The sequence below is a fragment of the Rissa tridactyla genome, chromosome 7, assembly GCF_028500815.1.
Source record: "Rissa tridactyla isolate bRisTri1 chromosome 7, bRisTri1.patW.cur.20221130, whole genome shotgun sequence".
Lineage (NCBI taxonomy): Eukaryota > Metazoa > Chordata > Aves > Charadriiformes > Laridae > Rissa > Rissa tridactyla.
Genome location: NC_071472.1, coordinates 19,567,138 through 19,587,935, shown reverse-complemented (window position 1 = coordinate 19,587,935; position 20,798 = coordinate 19,567,138). Strand labels below are relative to the sequence as shown.

Sequence of the window (20,798 nt, the reverse complement as noted above, 5' to 3'; positions counted from 1 at the left end):
TAAAAAAATTACTTTAGATTTTAATCACCTCTGATGAAAGCTGTTAAAAAATAGTATTTTAACTAATGTAATGGTATTAATACAGTAATACTATTTACCTTAGACAACCTTCAAGTCTCTGAACCTCCATAGCAAATATTCTAAAATTCTCTTTTATAGGCACCTACAGATTTTTTATTTGAGGATTTTGAATCTTCATAAACTCATTCTTGAACTTCTTAAAGAGTGCACATTTGATTTTGTTTTTCAGAACCAACAGCACATAGAAGAGAGTCAAACAGGATGGGCAGGCGGAGTAGGTTTGCTTTTGTACTCTATTTAATGAAAAGCTACAGCTTTCTGCGCCTTCACAGCAGCATTTTGAAACCTGAAGCACCATTCTGAGTCATACAACACTACTGCTTAAACCTGTTGCACTCTTGGATTGAGACTTCTAATGCTGTGTTAGGCATTGTACCTGGCTACCTACTTTCTGAGTTTAAAAACTCTTTTTCTGTCTCCTTCTGCAAATATTAGACCAATTGATTAGACACTATACTGAAGGGAGGGAAATAATGAAAAGAGGTGGATTCATACTGCAGTGTAATTCTTAGAAGCATCCTGGAGGCAAATAACAGATGTAAAATTCCTCTGGCGTCACTAGGGCAAGAGATCGGTCATAGCATTTTAAGAATAAAACCTCTCCATTCAGAACACAGTTTTAGTGACAAGTGCTGCATATCTTCTGCTAGGGAGGAACCTTCAAGGTAAGACACCCCTCTTAAAAGGGTAGTTGATACTTCTCTGCAGCTACCCTTAAGCAAAAGAAATTTTCTCTACCCAGTAACCTTTATCTTTGGAGAGACATAACACCTAACTTTGGGAACAAACAGTAAAAACAAACCTGCAAGGCAACTGTAAGAGCATGATATCAGTATTTACAATCATATATTCTAACAGTGAGTATGTATTATTGCTTATGTTTACTCCTCAGGCAGGTGAAGTTACCAGAATTAAATATGGGGAGCCTGACACTGTGCCTGAGTATCCTGCAGTGGATTTAACTGAGAGTTTCAATTTTCATTACACTGTCCTCTAAGAGACGTGTTTTTATTGAAGATTACACGTTTACAAAGATTAGTTATCTTACTTCATCCCTTCCGTTTTTCCTCACTTTTCTTGAGGTTGTGATGACAGGTTTTTATTAGAACTAAAGAAATTGCATACATGCATAAATCCCTGCTTTAGCCTTTATAGGATTTCAAGCATTCGGAAAATTAGAAGCAGGCTCCACAACAATTTAGGTTGTGGTCACAGGTTCTAGTCAAGCTTGGGTTAGTATTATTCAAAAGTCATACTCACTCAGGAATGTTTGGTGCTATGTTTGAAGTGTCATTCATTTCAGGTCATTCTTTTGTGTTCATGTTTTGAAAATAAAACTCAGAGTTGCAGTAACTCATCCTTGACTGACAATTTTAGTAAAGAGGTGATGGTTTGAAAGGAAGCAATAGTTGAGTGGCCTTATCTGGGATAATCTGTGCCTTAACATTACTGGAATAGTATGGGAAACTTCAGACACCCATTTACTTAGTGCTGTATTTGCTCAGTGAATTAGCAAAACCCTGTGGCCCACAGAATTTTCAGTCTGGCACCATTCATGAACTTTATTCAGAAACTTATTTTTTAAAAATCAACTATACCTATTCTTAAATAGCTAAAGAAATGGCATTCAGAATATACAAAAACATTATTCCACTTATAAATAGAGAGCTTGCATTTGTAATACTTGCATTTAGAGCTTGCATTTAGATACTTGAGGTATCCGTATTATCAGATTAAGAAATCTGACACGACAGGTTAGAAATTGTAATGTCTACCAACTGAGAGATTTAATATCACACATAAACACTTGTGTAAAGTACTTTCTCTCATCTGAACTGATTAAATAGTCTTGTTAATTTTTAGTATGTGTACTATAATCTGCCAAATAGCTTGGACACTCTTACTTAATGTCTCATCTACCATTTTTCTTCCATTGTTTCAGTTCTTTGTTTCTACACCATATTTTACATCAGACAGCAGTTCATACTACAAAATTTTTAGTGACAAAAATGGTTATAAGCATATTCATTACATCAATGGCTCTGTGGTAAGTCAAGTCAAGCGTTCTACATTTATATACTGTAAGTTCCTGAAATAATTCTACAATATTTAGTAACTTATATGTCTTGCTTCACAGGAGAATGCAATCCAAATTACAAGTGGAGAATGGGAGGCAATATATATTTTCAGAGTAACAAATGATGCAATGTAAGTATCACGAAGAAGAGAACAGGTTGTGAGTGTTGTCAGTAAAAGCAGCACTTAATCATCAGAACACCATTAGTTAACTCATCAAGTTATAGCTATGAATAATTTGTTTTGTATCTGGATGCATCCACAACAAATTTGTATGCAAAGGTACTGCACAGGTTTGCAAACTTTGTTTACTTACAGGAGATTATTTGCAAATTCTCCTACTTTTTCTACTTATTTTCAATCACCCATCTTAGAGTTATTTAGAAATAATTAAATTTAAGGATGTGGTTAACCATCATATAATTTGCAGTTACTTCAGTCGTCTCTTTTTATGGCCTTTCATTCAGGTTACTATACAGATAGATACATCTTTCATAGTTGGAGTGATTAGCTCATGAGAATTAAGATAGAACTATTTATATGTTTATTTGTCATCTAATCAGAGTTTGAGCAAAGATTTATTAAGACGAAAGGTATATGAGCTTAACTTACTGTTCCATCACATGCAGAAATCTCAAAAAGTCTAAGTTAACTTCCAAGACGGCTTTTCATCTTGATGCTGGTTCGTAGGTCATCACTTTATGGATTATTTATTAACATATAAATGAATTTACAGTTTCTATTCAAGCAATGAATTTGAAGGCTATCCAGGAAGAAGGAATATTTACAAGTAAGTGTTATCAACATTATCTTAATGATGCGAGATTGCTAGAATACGGGTCTGGATTTTTCAGTAACATAATTTAGTTTCAAGATGTTTAAAGTATACATTCACAAGCTATTTTAACTAAATCTTGACCTCTGATTATATCTGACAATTGGGGAGAAATAGCATTTAAAGTTCAAATATACTCTTGGGGAAAAAAATGATAAAACTGGAGAACATTTATTTTTAAATTGAACCATTCTGAAAGTACAGTGCCTATGTTCTAGAATGTGAGTTAGACACATGTGAAGTTAGTTGTAGCAAAATAAATATTGCTTTATTTTTCTCCTAGAATCAGTATTGGAAGTAAACCTGTCAGGAAACAATGCATTACTTGCAATTTAAGGAAAGAGAGATGCCAGTATTATACAGCAAGGTTCAGTGAACGTTCTAAGTATTATGCCTTGATCTGTTATGGTATGTATAGCCTGGGAGCAAACATATAATCAGTTGTTCTTTGAAGTTTGTCAGAGGCGTAAATTATACTAATTAACCCAAATGATAGCTAGATGAATCATAGAAATGTCACAAGAACCAGGAGAGATTTCCAGAAAGAAACTTTTCCATGTCCGAAAACCTTGGGAAGATGTTTCACAAAATACGAATACTTTTACTTTATATTTTTTTACTTTTTCAACAAAAATCTTGGGATTTTTCGAATTAAAACCAAATTTGTGAAAGTTCTTCATGGCACAAAACAGATTATAATCTGGCTTGTCAAAGTCATGCTTTTTCTTGCAGCAGCAAGAGCAGGATTTAGAAACACACATTGATTTCCAATTCATGTGATCAAAGTTAGCTATGAGAAACTACTACAATATGTTTCCCAACTGAAATTATTAAAACCTGTGTTAGCCCCAAAATGTTGGATATTTACTACCTGAGAACCTTTTTAATAACTGAACTAAGAAAAAGCCAATTCATCAAAATGTATGATCATTGAAACCACTTGTAACACAAAAGTACTAGATGAAGTCTTGGCTCTGTTGAAATAAGTTAGGTGATTTCAATGATCTGAGGTTTCATCTATTGGTAATCAAAGGACAGTGAGGTAACAATCTAACAAAAGGAAAGAAAAACATCCAAGGTTTTCCTTTTGCGTATTTCATATAAAGTTTACTGTTCTTCTGATTCTGCACTGACTGATCAGCTGAAGAGTTCCTTAAAACTTCCCTTGAGCAGAGAAGCAAATGTAGCAAATAATAACACCTTTCAATCATTCTTGCACAAAATAGTCAGTAAGGTCGTCACCATACGAAAGCCACTCACCTTCACAAATACGATGTGACGTGTTCTCAGAAGAATGTTTCACATTGTTAATTCTGCATTTGCCTTATGTAATCGCATCTCAGGTATTAACTAGATGTCACTTCATCTCTAGGGAGGAAGAGTTTGTTAGTAGATTTAAAGTTATTTCTGTTATGTTTGCTAAGCAATGTCTGTATGTATACAAGTCTGTGTACACACAGTACCTTATGTATTTCGTGCAGCAGGGACTAGAGGGTTGTACGGCAGAGAAGATTCAGATTTGTGTATCAACTTTGAGCTCTTCAACACCATCAGTTACCAATGTTAATGTAACACACACTTCACCACCAAATTCCCACTTCAAACTATAAACTGCCTTCTTACCATTCTTATGACAGGTCCTGGGATTCCCATTTCTACTCTTTTTGAGAACTACGGTGATAGAGGTACTGCAAATATCCTGCCTGTTTCTGAGTGATTGCTTTTCTCGTTGATCTTCACTATGCAGATCCTCTAATACAATATTTACAATTGTGATCAAGAACCCTTTCATCTTGTTTGTTATTAAAATATCTAGTGTGTTTCTAGATTTGCCAGTGAGTAAAATCCAAATATCAGTGAGCACACTGAGTCCTTTATTTTCATCCCTGAGTTCAGCACTTTTATAGCATCCTGATGTTTTTCCTGTTTACACACTATAGATGCAATGAATGTTGGCAACTCTTTGTCTACCCAATATTGAGTCAAACTTTGTAGAAAACATTATTGTGATTTCCAAAGTATTCCTTTTCACATTTTGATGAACACAAGACTTTCTGAGTTTTTCATTAAGCAACCCTACCCTACACAAAAGGCAAGAGTGTACTATTTAGAGTCTGCAGTTTGAGCTATTGTACCGTACTAATTAGAATTTGGATCAGTGACTGGCTTTGCAGCCATCGGTATGTCAAGGGAAGAGCAGAAGCCCTTTCAGATGGTCAGTTCAAATAACTGCTTCAGACAAGGTGTAATTATTTAATTATTCAGAGCCCTCATTCTTTAAGTAGCCTGTTAGTGAGCTCTCTTTGGAACCAGGCCAAGCAGGAATTCACTAACCATGAAAATATTAGTTACTCTGCAGTGAGTTTTCTCTCTGCGTCCCTTTTTTTTCTCCAAAAATTCTTCTCCAACTTCAAGCCCTCATTCCTGAAATGTTACGAAAACTAGCATGGTCCTGTAAAAAGCTTCAGTGATGTGGCATTTCCCCTTCCTTCCCCAATAATCAGCAAAAATGCACTGGTAGTTCTAATGTCAGGGTCCTTACAGTTCAGCCTGTATTGATAACCCACTATTAACTGAGTGTTGTGTAAACAGAAGACACATAAACATAAGGAAGACAAATGCTGCAATATTGCTCAGCTAAATTAATCAGTTTCATGTAGATTTCATGTAGAAGTCAATTAATTGCAACATAAGATTATTTTGACTCCAGTAGGATTTGGTACATCTTAGGTTTTAACCACTCAAAAATGTTTGCAGATGGAAAAGGTTGGTCAACATGTGTATTGCAATTGTGCTGTAAAAACACTGTGTTCTTCTCGTCTTTCTTTTGCAGAATGTTTAAATAGGTTTAAAGGTTTAAATACAGCTAATGCATGGATTTTTTAATATTTAATCCATTTTCATAGCTCTCTGTTTTCCATGATTCATTATGACTTTGTGTATCAAGGGCCCCTACTAATTTCTTATCAAAGTATGAATTGCATGAAATGCAGCTAAGTGCTCAACTACAAATACGTGTTTCCTAACCTCTGTGCAGGACAGACCAGTTTCATTTAATGGATCTTCACCACTGGTTTCATGATGCCTTGTTCTGCTGTGCTTTTATTCTTCAGGAATAAAAACAAATTCAGGCTTCTCTCTGACTTTTTCCTGACCTTTTTTTGGATTAATTTTCCTTAAGTCCCTTGCTTTCGTAATCTGTGGTGCAAAACTATTTTTAGTAGATCCATTTTCATTGCAGTTGGCAGCATTCTGAAAATAGATCACCCATGAATTTTAGTAGGAAGCACGCAGTTAAAGTAACATGCACCAGTTTGCAAGCTCCTTGCACCAGTTTGCAAGCTCCTTCCAGCATGCCTACAATTCATTTGTGGTAATGTGGAAGTTTCAGGAGTTTTGAGTTCGAAGTACAGAAAGAGTTCATCTGAGTTTGGGTGAGTATCCAAAGCCAGAATGATCTTTCAGCCATAAAAAGCCACTTGAATCTGCAAAACTTATCAAGAGTACTTTCAAAGAACAAATCCCAGTGTTATATTTCTGGCATATCCTGAGCACTATCTAGCTAAAGACGTGCTGAAAGAAGTACTTCTTGTATTTTTGGAGCATTTCCAGAAGTTGTTGCCATTAAAAAAAAAAAAAAAAAAAGGTAAACTAACAAAGAAAAGTCTCCTGCAGTATTAAAAGGTTCTTTTGTTTTGAAAGTCAAGCTAAAAGTTGCAGATTTCCATTATGTACAATATTCGTCATCCATCACGACTCATGGGAAAACACATAAATAAATAAATAATACCAGGTGGATTAATAATATATAGTTCTGCAGTCTATGCTAGAAATTAACTAACTTTTAAATAGGTTGGGTTTTTTTTAATTATATAACTGTAAATTGTGTCTAAAGCAAGTAAAACAAAATAAATACTTTTTAGATTAAAAAAAACAACAAAAGAGGTTCACTAAGTGTGCAGTAATATATTACTACGGACAGTTATATGGTAAGTCCTAGTATCTTTGTGTAGGACGATACTGTACAGTGGTTAAGTAAGGGTTTGCTGCAGCCCCTTAAGAAACTGGATTTCCCGCAATAGTCCAGAAATAAGATACTCCCAAACATCTGTGTGCTTAACCACACTGCCCAAGGGTCTCACAGGTTAAACTGATGTTACTGTGGTAACCAAGAGAGGAGATATAGGACCGTGTTTTGCGTGATGGGATGAATTTTGCATTTCCAGCTCCTACCATTTTACAAAACTGGGATGAGGGCTCTGCAAGAGAAAGGAGTTTCTTCATAACATCCGGGACTCATATTCAGAGGCAGCATGCAAAAGGATTTGCATTGCAAAATGTACATCCTATAAAAATCTAATGAATATTTGTGCATTATAATACCAGTGCCTTGTTTTTATTTAGCTATGTGATCAAGACCAATTAGAAGTGTCTGAGTTGATTGCGTTACTCTGCTTGTAAAATTTCACAGGTTTCCTTTCTGTTCTAATAACACAAAATAAAGGAATCTCAATTAATGATGAGGAACTAACAATGAATTAGTTAATAATTCAGGCATTTCTTTTACTTAGAGCTCAGAGTACTGGAAGACAATGGGGAATTGCAGGCTGCTTTGCAAGAAATCAAACTGCCAAAAGAAGAAATTAATAAACTTGAAGTGGATGGTATAAGTAAGAATTACACATCTTTAGTATACTTTTTATTCTTACCATTTTAATATTTTGCCTTCGTTTTGTTACAGTAAGTATCGTCTTTCTGTAGAACAAACTTGTTAGCCTTCAGGTTGGGAAAAAGAGGCCTGGTTCTGCCCTGTTTGACAACAACCAATTTGTCTGTGCCTCAGGGTATCTCTCAGTAAAATAGTAGTTAAAATACATCTCTGCTTCAGAAAGCATTTTTTTTTAAATTCTTTAATACTATTGGATAGAGTGTTTAAATATAATGTAAAAATATTATAGTATGGTGGTAATAAAATGTGAAATGTAAACTGCTGTTCATGTGTTACACATATTGACTTGCATACACTGTTGTTTTCACTAGTGACTTCACAAACAATATTCCATGGAAATGAATCAGTGTGAAGTTTCCAAAATTAATTTCTCATAATCTTAACAACAGTTATATTCCTAGTTGTGTTTTTCTAGACACCTGTAAAACTGAGAACCTAGAGTTATGTGAAATAATAATTTTATGCATAGCTATATTAAAAGTGGGCACTTTATTTCTTCAAAGTTTTCTTCAACAGCTCAATATAAAAAGTTACTTGCATCAGTTCTGTGATGCACAGTTTGTGCATTGTGTAGTTTGTGCTGATTGATTTTCATGTATGATGACACCAAACTCTGGATTATGCTTGAAAGAATCATTTTAACCATTAACAATATAGTTTTAATATGTCTTTTCTAGCTTTGTGGTACAAAATGCTTCTACCTCCACAATTTGATAGATCTAAGAAGTACCCTCTGCTTATTCAGGTGTATGTAACATTTTCTTTCTTTGAATGTTGTTGTTATGTCAGAAAACATAGTTCTTATAATTTAACAAAACCTAGGACATTTGCAACATTATGAAGCAAAAGAAAAACCACTTCCTTCCATTTTGTTTGTTGTGGTGGGTTTTTAAATATATTTCAGGAATAGAAATTCAACCCAATGGAAATCAATGGGGTTTTTAATGTTAATCTGAGCATGGCAAGGATTAGTTCCTCAGAGAAAGAAAAAGGATAAAAACATGTGGGCTTGGAGTTCTTAGCTCTCTTGCTGCTTCTGTTTATCATGAGGCAGTCTGAAATTACTGATTTTAGCTTTGCTAATATGAAAAATACAAGAGCTTTCTTCATTTTTTAAGAAAAAAACCCAAACACACCTAAACCATGTGGACCGGCTTCTTTGATCAAATGTTCCTTCTAAAGAGCATTTGACATGAGTTTAATTTATTGCAGGCAGGAAACACAACAAAAATTGCAGTGGTGCAAAAAAAATGAGAGGCAGAAAGGAAAGCTGAGTGGGTGGAATAAACCTTGCATCATTTTGTATTAACCAGTGATGATCCAAAGGTCCAAGAATGCTAAATATGTTTGAATGAAGTTTAGAGTAGAAGATTAAGTGGGTTGTATCCTTGAGGTCAAATGTGTAATTCGCATTAGGCCATTCTCATGAAGAGTGTCTCTCTGTATTGCTCAGCTGTGTGGGGTGCGTTCTGCCCACAACTCCAACAGCACATGATATTCCCTGCTGAAACAAAGAAGGTCTGGGGATGGCCAGAAAGTGTAGGGAACTTTTTTCTCCTCTTTTCTTTGTCATTGCTGACTGCAGGCATAGAGCAAATGCAGAAAAGCACCAAAAAAGGGCTACTACACCTGAGGAGTTTGGAGAGAGGAAAGAACTGAGTCTTTGAGGATGAGTCTTCCAATGATTCCCCTTAGGACAAGCACCTGATGCTGCACCCCTAGCCTGAACTAAAACTAATGATTTGCCTTAGGCATAAGACCTAAAGGATTAAAATGGATTTGGGATATCAAAATCGTACAAACATATGAAAATGGTAGTTGAATTGTTTGTCTATTAAGCTTTCTGAACCACAGACATATAGCAAAATACTTGTGGAGAAAATGTAAGAAGTACCTATAGCTAGAGTCCGGTATCCAGTAATTATTTATAAATTTATGAGATGAAAATGTGTGAATTTTTGTCCTCAGGTATGGAGGACCTTGCAGTCAGAATGTAAAGGAAACATTCAGCATTAGCTGGATAACCTATCTTGCAAGCAAAGAGGGAATTATTGTTGCTCTGGTGGATGGCAGAGGGACAGCTTATCAAGGTGACAAGATTTTGCATGCAGTATATCGAAGACTAGGAGTCTATGAAGTTGAGGACCAAATCTCGGCAGTGAAGTAAGTAGAATATCTCCTCGTATGACTGTTGTATTTACATACCAACAAGAAGTAATGTGGAAAAAAATATTAAATATACTTCTCAGCCTTTCTTCTGGAGCGCTGAGGTCTCCAGAGAATAAGACAAGAAGACTTGTAGAAATAAAATATTACTGAGGTGCTTGATGTCAGTGAGATTTTGTGTGGTGTATTAAGTCTATATGCTACTAAATCCACATTTGGACCTCACCAATTCCATTTTATAATACCATCATCAGAGGCTTCAATCCTAGGCCTACAGAAATTCAAGCATCAGTGGTGAGAGGTAAGCCAATGTATTATTCATTATTCTGAAGTTTTCCCTGTAGGGGAAACCTACCTCAGTGACCGTAGCAATTAGCCAAAGATCCATAATGATGTACCACAGTGGTTAGCTAAAGTTCAAATGTGAAATTTGTAGCTGAATCCTGACACAAGCCTTCTAGAGGTCGGTTAGTCATAAACTTGCCTTCCATGCTATTTTAGGATAGTAATGAACAACAGGAAGTGTCTGAGGTGCTCTGGTAGTTGTTCCCCAACGGTTGCTTCTTTGCATCAAAACACTTAAAGTGTTCCAAAGGAAGATAATGCCCTAAGAGGAGCTTTGGGGAGGGAGATAAAGCTGATGTTTTGTAAAGAAAGGCTGCCTGCTAACTTAGAGATGCAATAGCACTGCTAAAGTGAGCATTTAAAGAAGTATTAGTTTGAACCCCACAGAAATGAGTACAAGGCAGGAATAAGGAATTTAGTCTAGCCTTTGATCTGGAATTTGGCCCATCAGAGCATGGATAGATTTCCAGGTGCAATAGTAAATACCCTCTTTCCCCCAGTAATAGACCGGCCTCTGAGTAGCTTAGCTACAAATTGGATGTAGCAGTCCACATTTCCACAGCTTTCTCTACTTGTTTGAGAACACTGCCTGTATTTACAAGTGTGTGTGAGGAGGGTATCTGTTCCTTCCTCTTTCTGCTTTGTGATAATTCATTTGCTCTTCAATGATACAAGCACACCATTATCCTTTTCAGTGATAAATGAAACAGAATAGCTGTATATCATGTCAGGGTTTTCTATTAATGCATTATTTGATTTTCTATCTTGAAACTTTTAGCAGCAACGGCATGCTTTAAAATATCACAAAAGAGACAATGTTTTTTTATTGCTCTGAATCGTCACTCAGAGATAAAATGTCAGAGGCAGAGGGAACCTAAACTGATTCTGCAGTTGCAAAATCTGCTGAGACAGGCTGTGAAGAAATGACCTCAGACTTCACACTTCCCAGCTTTCTGTCAGCACCTAGGCTAAATTTTTATTCAGTTAAATGTATTGCATTCCATCTTCCTGATCTAACACATGGTTTAAGATGCATGATTTTTAGAGAGGATCCTATACTCTAGTGGGAAGTTCTTGGAGGGGCTTTTACTGTAGGAGGAACCTCGGGGATTAAGACAGCAATGTAACAAAAGTGAATAATTTTTTGGCTTTTCCAACATTGTCCCACCCAGATATTATCCTGCATTTTGGCTGTTGTCAGTCACTCGTGCTTGTCCTAGTAAAATTAGGCTAGTATGTGTCCTGGGATGTATCTGAACCTATTTTGTTTATCTGTCACTCTCAGACCTTTGTGGTCATTTGTCGTATCCCTTTGCTGTTGCTAATACAGCTCTGGAAATGCAGTCTTCAGACTCAGATGCAGCAGGATTTTTGTAGGAGACCTAATATTTATGATTCTCTTTGGCCTGTTTGACTACTGAGAGCATAAGAAAGGTGCACCTTTCCTCCATTGCAAGCTCATAGTTGGAGCATGAGAAAATGTTTTCCTCATTTTTTATTATTGTAGCAGTATGCACTCTTCACTTTTCAGGCACATAAAAAAGAAACTTTATTGCTCCAGGGAATCCTTAATCTCAGAAGTTGATACTGTGCCTTTTGAGACATCAGAGTATCAACTCGTAAAATGAGTATGTTGAACATCTTGCAGGATAAGGTCAGTTAATGGTAATCCAGCACCTTTGGCACTAAAACAATGAAAATTACACTAGCCTGTGGGAAGGTAGAGCTATGAGAAATGAAATATGGTTATTAGTAGGAGTACACATTTTTGAACTTTTTTCTCTGCATGTGTGTGAGTGTATGTCTGTGCATATATATATGTGCACGTGTACAACATGAGTATAATGTATCACAGAATCACAGAATCTTCAGAGTTGGAAGGGACCTCTAGAGATCATCTAGTCCAACTCCCCTGCTAAAGCAGGATTGCCTAGAGCACATTCCTCAGGACTGCATCCAGGCGAGTCTTGAAAATCTCCAGAGAAGGGGACTCCACACCCTCCCTGGGCAGCCTGTTCCACTGCTCTGTCACCCTCACCGTAAAGAAGTTTTTCCGTGTATGTGAACGGAACTTCCTATGTTCCAACTTGTGCCCATTGCCCCTCATCCTGTCACTGGGAACCATTGAAAAGAGTCTGGCCCCATCCTCCTTCAACCCACCCTTTAGGTACTTGTATGCCATAATGTCTCCCCTCGGCCTTCTCCAGGCTAAAGAGTCCCAACTCTTTCAGCCTTTCCTCATAAGGGAGGTGCTCCACTCCCTCAATCATCTTAGTTGCCCTTTGCTGGACTCGCTCCAGCAGTTCCCTTTCCCTCTTGAACTGGGGAGCCCAAAACTGGACGCGGTATTCCAGTTGTGGCCTCACCAGTGCAGAGTAGAGGGGGAGAATGACCTCCTTCGTCCTACTGGCCACAGTCTTCCCTATGCAGCCCAGGATTCCATTGGCCTTTTTGGCAACAAGGGCACATTGTTGGCTCATGGATAGTTTACTGTCTACCGGGACCCCCAGATCCTTCTCCTCAGAACTACTTCCCAGCAGGTCCACCCCTAACCTATACTGGTGCTTAGCATTCTTCCTCCCCAGGTGGAGGACCTTGCACTTGCTTTTGTTGAACCTCATTAGGTTCTTCTCTGCCCAGCTCTCCAACCTGTCCAGGTCACGCTGGATGGCAGCACGGCCCTCTGGAGTGTCAGCCACCCCTCCCAGCTTGGTATCATCAGTGAACTTGCTGTATGATGTTTAATCTAGTCTAATCAAGGTGGTTTCTAAGTATGAGAAAAAATAACTTTTTTTGCCAAGAAGCCAGTTGTGCAGAGTCCTCATACACTGGAACAAAAATTATTATGAAGAAAGTACTAATTTCAGCATTTTCTGTTCTTTCAAGAAAAAGTCTTCCTTTTCCTCTCAAATATCTATTAATTGAATAATTGATGCTTTGTAGAAATCAGACATGCTATGCTGATTGTCAGTTTGCTCAAATTGGTGGGATGTGTGAAGAAAGTGAAAGAAAAAAATTTTTTTGCTAATTTTTTATAGTATTAGAAATGTTTTGTAATAATGCATTTATATCTGCGATTTTCTTTTCCACAGAAAATTTATAGAAATGGGTTTTATTGATGAGAAACGAATAGCAATATGGGGCTGGGTAAGTGGTTGGGGTTTTTGTATCTATCTTCAAATAATCCTGCAGTATAATTTTTTCAGTTCTTCCTTATTCTGTCCTAAATCTGTATGAAGTTTTCTCTGCCAGTGTTTGATAGTATTGCCAAAGGGAATAATTCTTGTTTGTGCCTATATACATGCAGTTGCAACAGTCCAAGCCCCCGAAAAGGGATCTTTGGCAGCTCAAGAGGGAATTTTGAAAAGCTTATGTCATACATTGTTTGGACTTGAAGTTAAGCAAAACTGAGATGTTTTAATTGGCTTTACTTTTAACTTAGGGACTTACTGGCATGGTGTCAAAATTCAAGTATTGTCCTTTCTGATCTGAGATTAAAATAATGAGAAAAGTCCTATGAATATCTCTCATCAGACATGTGACGCGTGCATCATTCTGAATCACTGTATACTTGGCTGTCGTTGAAATGGTCAGCAGGGATAAACATGAGTCTGAGGTGTGGACAACATTGACAGCTTCACCAAGAAGTGGAAAAATTGGACAGTATAGGAGTCATTCCAAATAATTAGCCAGTCTATTTTTCATCTTTGATTTTTTCATGTACTTTGCTTTGTAAGTCTTTATTCTTAAATGGCCAAATTCCACTACCCTTAGGCACTGAGAAATAGAGTAGCCTACCTCAAGTACAAATTTTAGGATGGAACTGCCTTCTAATAGGAGAAAAATTATTATTGGAATAGTTTGGATTCTTTTACCTGTGCTGTCAGCTTCAAAGTAGGACGATTCATGGAAATGAGATGCAAACTTACTAGTGGTATGGGAGAGCTGAAGACAACTTCAGTGGCACAAATGCCACACAGCCCTTTTATAGAGATTTTTAAAGATGTTTAGGCCATCTGACTCAAATTCTTATGTTCATCGTGAATGACTGGATCAAGAATGCATAGACAGAACTGAAGCCCTGCTTCCTACCCAGCTTCAGCAGCTTTAGCATAACAGAATCATACTATGCAGCAGAATGAGCAGATAAGCAACACCTGAGGGTCTCGTGGATTAGGGACAGTACTGTAAGGAATGCTAAAGGCAGTTGGAGGCCAGACCTGTGTTAGCCACCCTTACTCTGTCTCTGAGTGAATCAGTATCAGCTATCCAGCAGTTACAGGCAGCACTAATTTTAAAAATTTACAGAATAAACCGGTATGTTAGCCACTCATTAACATTATACAATATTTTTCTCCTTATACATGTTCACTTTTCTCTGATTATCTTTCAGAAAGACCTTTTATTTCATTCCCTTTAACTGCCTGTCTTTGCCAGGAGAATTCTTCTGATCTGTCACTGTTTGTTTTGTTTATTTTTTTACTGGTTTTTGTTTGTTTGTTTGTTTTCATTGGCCCAGTTTCATTGTAAGAGGCCTGCCCAGAAACACACTAGAGGATGGACCTTATAAGATTCAGTTCAGTCGTAACTATAGAATTTGCCTGAGCAGGGTTGCTAAAATCTTTCTATGAAGATTTTACCAACTAATACTTAAATTACTTTGGTCAAACACTGCTATAACACCAGGATAAAATGGAGTACCATATGGTAAAATTAAGTGACAGAGACACTTACAAGTGAGTAATTCTAAAGTGACATTAAGTTAAGGCCACATGAAAATATTTTATTTTTTTTAATCACATCATATTTTATTTCACCACAGCGTTTTCAGAACTGATTAAAAGATTTCACACATCTAAAGCATTGTATCCCAGTAGCAGATGTAATATTCAAATAACAACACTATTGCCAAACCTGTCAGTCTTTTTTTCCATTTTTTTCTATTTATTATACCATTTCCTGGTCTATAACCTTTGCAAGGAGTTGAAAGGTGTCTCCTTATTTGTAGCCTACAGCTTGGCAGGTGTGCAGGGACTACGCAGCTCGTTGTACTTTCAGACTCACCAAACTCTTCTAGGTGTCAAAAGCTCTTAAATAAGCACTAAAGAAATTCAGGTTTTGAACTCTATCTCTCTGCCTGTTACAGTGTATAGATTCATCTGCCTGATCCTAATCCTTTACTTTTTAGCTTTGTGGACTGTTTTTTTTAAAAGATCAAATGAGTCAATCAAACGAGATGGAAAAATTGTACAAATTATTGTTTCCATTAGCATATCTCTCACTGTCATTTCAAGCTGGAATGTCAAGAGGAGGGAAGGACTAACTTTTGTAACAAAAAATATTTAATAGTTTGCTTGTTTCCCTTAGTCTTTCATACGCTACTGATGAGGTTGATAATCTTCAGAATTCTTCATGATACACCCCATTTTTTATCCCTCTCTCACTTCCAAAGTAAACAGTAACCCATTATTACCCAAAGACCTTATACAAGTATTTTCCAACCCCAGTTCCACATCCTATGGACAGCCAAACCAAATGCATTTTATTTACAGTATCTTCCTGTCTCAGCAACTAGCCTCGCACAGTTGCACACATCTATTTTGATATCCACGCTTACTTACTACTTTACCTAACTTTCAGCTGTGAACTTATTCTTCCTTGCTGGATCCCAGTTTGAGGAATCAGGCCAGAAAATAACAGGAACAGCGGCAGACAGTAGGGAGGAATTGCGCCAATCTCAAGTTCTCAAGTAGCTGAGCCTGTTGGTACCGATGATGGGGCAGGTTCAATATGCCGATCATTAGAAAAACCTAGGTAGTTTGTTAAGGGAGGAAAAAACCCTGTAACTCTTCTTGGAGGTGCAAACTGAAAGGATGAGAGGCAGCGAATCCAAATTGCCACAAGGGAAGTTTTGTTTAGGTGTTAGGAAAAAAATTTTACTTAACAGTGATCAGTGTTCAAACAGAGTGAGTAGGGAGCCGGTGTAGGGAACGTGACTCTGATCAACAGCATTTAAATCTGAAGTTAGCCCTGTTTTGAGATAGAGGTTGCACTAGATTACCTTGAAGGACCCTACCAACTTAGATTTTTCTATGATTCTAAGTGGTAATAAGAGTATACTGTGATAAGCATTGAAGAAGTAGTAAAAAAGAAGTGATTCAATAAAATTGTCTAATCTCTCTCACAAGAAATCACATCAGATCCATTTGAAATAAATTAATTTAAAAAAAAAAATTGAAAAACTTTTGTTGCTTTGTCCTCCATGCATTCAAAGCAAAATATTTACTTTGGAATTAATTTATATGAGTTTGATTCAGAAAACAAAATGATACTTCACCAATAATTTTAAACTGTCTGTGATTTCTCTCTAGTCCTATGGTGGGTACGTAACTTCTTTGGCTCTTGGATCTGGCAGTGGAGTATTTAAATGTGGTATGGCTGTGGCTCCTGTTTCCAGCTGGGAATATTACGGTATGGAAACTTGTCATAAATACTGACTTGGAAAGCAAGATGTAGCATTTAATGACTTTCTAAATGAAATCCTTGCAGGAGACTGGCGGTATGAAACTTACTTAAAGACATTGCAATTATCTAGACATAAAACTCTTTAAGTTTAGTGTTTTCCTTGGTGAAAGTAACTGCAACTGGCAGTTTGAAAGAGACTTTGTCACACAGAAGAAGGTATGCCCAGATAATTCCACATGCACATCTGTAACAGTAAGTGTGTAAAGTCCTCTTGATAAACAGCTATACTGAGGAGTGTTCTTCCTAAAAATCCTGTTAAAAGAGTATCACTGAATTCAGAAACAGCTGAAATTATTTTTCTGCCAGCAACGGAATCACAGTGCACTTCAACTTCAGATACTGCAGATGATCTCCGTCAGGAATCAGTATCTCTGATGATTGCAGTTATTTCCCGAAATAAAGAGAGGGACTCAGTTGTGCCTGATACAATTTTTTTAAAAAATATTTCAAAATATTTTTCCCTTTCGATGTTTCTCAGCCACACCTCCTGCGTTGTTGTGTTACAAGACATATTTTTATTTATGTTTATTGACTTAGACTCCAGACTGTTCAGAGGAAACAACTCCAGGAGTATACTCCTAGGGCCTTACTGTGTGAATAAAGCAGGCACATACTCATACTTACTTGCAGACCTGTTAAGCTTTTGGCATGGTGTAAAGGAACCTTAGTGTAAAAAAGAAGCATGGCATACATGTTTTCAGTGAGCAAAATGTAGCACTTTGAACACATTTACTTAGCATATGGTCGTTTGCTAAGAAGTCTTGGTTATGAGAAAATTTTTGGTTAAATGGGAAAGATTCCTTCCCTGACTGCTAGCACAGACATTCCTTGTAGTTATGGTGTTTTGCAAACAAAGGGGAAAACATTTGTATGATACAGGAAGCGTAATCTTCATGTTTTCACTGGCATCAAGATTTTTTAGAGACATTTTCACTCATGATCACAAAATTATTTCCAGAATGCAGGCATAAAGCACTATTTTTGAAAAAGTCCTTCAAAAAAAGAAGAGTCATAAACATTTGTCCAAGCCTTGAAAATTGAATTAAGTTTTTAAGATAAAGTAGATTAGACCCGCACCATTGAATTTTTACTTTAGCTGAATTTTCAGGAGGGAGTTAAAGAATCTTACTAAAAACACATTGTAAAATCCAAACAGGCAAAAGTACCTCCACTAAGGAAGGAAGGAAGGAAGGAAGGAAGGAAGGAAGGAAGGAAACAGAAGGAAGTCATGAGTCATAAGTTTTGGCAAACAGATCATGTTAACGTCAGGGTGAACTGTGTTAGGGGCAAAACTACAGGATGCTACATATTTGAATCTTTAAGTAGTATCAGTATGTCAGAGGATGTACTGTCCCCTAGAGCTTCCAGATTCTGTCCCACCCTCTTTTAATGCACAGATTAGAGTCTGGACTATAATCTTTTCTCTGAAATCCTCCCACTCACCTCCATTTTGTGTCAGAGTTAATAACAGTTGAACAGTTACAAGATGGCAAGGGAAATTGCATTCAGGGACGATGTATCATTAAAAGCATTAGATCTGTGATTGTTTTATTAAAATTCGCAATTTATCTCCTTTTTCTTCCTCAGTAATTGACAAGCCGAATCTTCCACTTAGTCATTATAATGTAATTCTGCTGACCTTTGTGGACTTGTTGTAGCTATACTGGTAGAAGAGAGTGGAGAATTTGGCTCAGAATACTGTAGAAATACCAGCCATTCAGAAAGAGTCTATTTTATTGAAAACTTAAGCCCAATATGGTTGTTTGACACTGTGTTGACAACAGATATTGCACATTTTCTGTTTTCATTGAATGATAAAGGATTTTGATAAAAGATAGGCTACTTCTTAGATTTTTTTGGTACTTAGTTTATTACAAATCATCATCAGGAGCCTTACTTGGCTGATCTGGGAGACATAATACATGTCTTTAGCACTCAGTGGTAACATATGTGAAGGATACATAATAAACCATGGTAACATGAGTACATTGAATCATTTTCCTTTCCTGGGAGGATTCTCATTTCTGCTTTTTAACAAAATTATTCTAATGCAGTGTACCAAACTGGACAACAAGGTAGACAATCCCAATTCTTTACTGATTACAGTGGCCATCACCTATCTTATGGGAGGGAAAGATGCCAGCTCTTCTTCGTCAGAAAGCCCTGACTCTGTTAAAAAAATAAAATTCTTGTAATACTGCAGCTTGACTGCTCAATATGTGTCAGTTACTCTTTCAAGGCAAGGTCATAAAGAAAGTAATGTTCTGGTAGTGACAGCTGCTGCGTCAGTTTTCCACAAATTTTCCTAACAGCTCTTAGTTAAATTACAAATACCCAGGCAGCTCAAAGATAGCTGTTCCTACTGATTTCTTGGTGATAGATAGTGTTCAGTTATTCACATTTTTTTTGTCAAATCTGCTAACAGTCTTTGTTGTAGTTAGAAAAAGGAATTGAACAGAGACCTCAACAGCAATTGCACCACTTTTTCAGTGCAAGCCTGTATCATTTCCTGCTCCCCTTAACTGCTGCATGTATGCATTCACTAGGAAAAGGACAACATATATATCCATATATATGTTATATATATACTGTATACACACATACACATCCCAGATTGGAATTCTGCTCAGCTTCTCTTACAGTTGTCAAAAATAGTCTGTCATCTTTCCACCATGCACCTTTACTGGCTCATTGGCTCATTTGCTGACTTCTGGAGTTCAAGCCAATAGCATAAAGCAGTACAAGTTGATTACCTTTATCCACAAAACTTCTGTTGGTTCCGCAGATGAGTATCAAACCATTGTTTCTGCAAGGACAGTTTGGAGGACTTTTATTAATTAACCTTCATAGTTCATTTTTTAAAATATGTCTAAATTTGGTGTATTGGGAGGAAACCAAGCAGAACAGATACAGTTAAAATAAACAACATCTAATTTGCCTCATGTCACTGGAGGCACAAAAATATCGGTACATTCTTTATCTATAGCTTTTTTCTTCTTTAATATCATAGCGTCTATCTACACAGAACGATTTATGGGTCTTCCTGTACAGTCCGATAATCTTGAGCACTACAAGGTGAGAATTCTCTTTCTATGTTGATCTGCCTTAAACTTGAATCACACTTCTTTGGACAAATAAAACTGTGAAGAAAGAAAATGACCCATTGTCTCTCATAGTGGCAGTCCAGTAGCAGCTAAACTACTGCTGTGAAATTTGTATCTCCATAGTTACTTGTGGGTTTGTATTTATCAATCCTAAGTAAGCTAAATTGAACGATCTTTATTTTCTTACATGGACAAGTGAGACAGTTCTTCCAGTGCAAACCATTAGCCTAGGAAAGGACTCACATGACAGGGGTTAAAATGTTGATGTTTATAATGTTTTGGTTGGTACTGTTAACTATGGTATGCAAACTGCTTCATGCCAATTTAGCTCTCTGATAATAACATCATAAGCATACTAAATGGCCAGAACAGCTTTCCCTACCTGGAACAGATTACCTTTCTTCTTTTCTTCACATTGATAGGAAGTCTGTAGCTTCTTCTAGCTGCACACATACCAGCTCTGGATACAGACAGGCCTGAATTAATGTCCAAAGAAGTTAGTGGAAAGACTCCTATTAAAGATTTTGGATCGTGGTCTCAGTACCTGTTCTCCATCCCAACTTAAAGAAAGAAATGTTCAATACCAAAGTGCCCTGGTAGAGCTGTTTGGGTAGCCAGGAATTATAGTGTTCAGGGAATGACATATGGCAAGTGCTGTGGTTTTCATGAACTGGCCCTTAGAATAGGCATTAAGTATATATGGCTTCTACTATAATCTCAGATTGATATGAAGTCACTGCTATCATTATTATGCCAGCCCAACTCTTTGATTGTTGTTCTAATAGGTAATGAAAGCCTTTCATCTCTGTGACTGAGTGGTTTAAATTGAAACTGCTGAACTGTTCATTTTTCCTCTCAACAGAATTCAACTGTGATGGCAAGAGCAAAGAATTTCCAAAACGTAGAGTATCTTCTCATCCATGGAACAGCAGATGGT

At 36.9% G+C, this 20,798-nt stretch overlaps 1 protein-coding gene across 3 annotated transcripts in view; it reads left to right on the top strand.

Moving 5' to 3' along the window:
• LOC128912405 (prolyl endopeptidase FAP-like) overlaps positions 1 to 20,798 on the top strand; it is a 50,005-nt gene that overhangs the window by 24,392 nt on the left and 4,815 nt on the right. For all 3 annotated transcript variants that reach the window (XM_054208239.1, XM_054208240.1, XM_054208241.1), the window contains 13 exons: positions 251 to 295; positions 2,024 to 2,128; positions 2,219 to 2,289; positions 2,894 to 2,947; positions 3,276 to 3,400; positions 4,630 to 4,677; positions 7,564 to 7,662; positions 8,399 to 8,468; positions 9,690 to 9,884; positions 13,325 to 13,379; positions 16,604 to 16,703; positions 19,768 to 19,832; positions 20,724 to 20,796. In XM_054208239.1, coding sequence (XP_054064214.1) covers positions 251 to 295; positions 2,024 to 2,128; positions 2,219 to 2,289; positions 2,894 to 2,947; positions 3,276 to 3,400; positions 4,630 to 4,677; positions 7,564 to 7,662; positions 8,399 to 8,468; positions 9,690 to 9,884; positions 13,325 to 13,379; positions 16,604 to 16,703; positions 19,768 to 19,832; positions 20,724 to 20,796 — 1,105 coding nt within the window. The remainder of the gene's footprint in view (positions 1 to 250; positions 296 to 2,023; positions 2,129 to 2,218; positions 2,290 to 2,893; positions 2,948 to 3,275; positions 3,401 to 4,629; positions 4,678 to 7,563; positions 7,663 to 8,398; positions 8,469 to 9,689; positions 9,885 to 13,324; positions 13,380 to 16,603; positions 16,704 to 19,767; positions 19,833 to 20,723; positions 20,797 to 20,798) is intronic.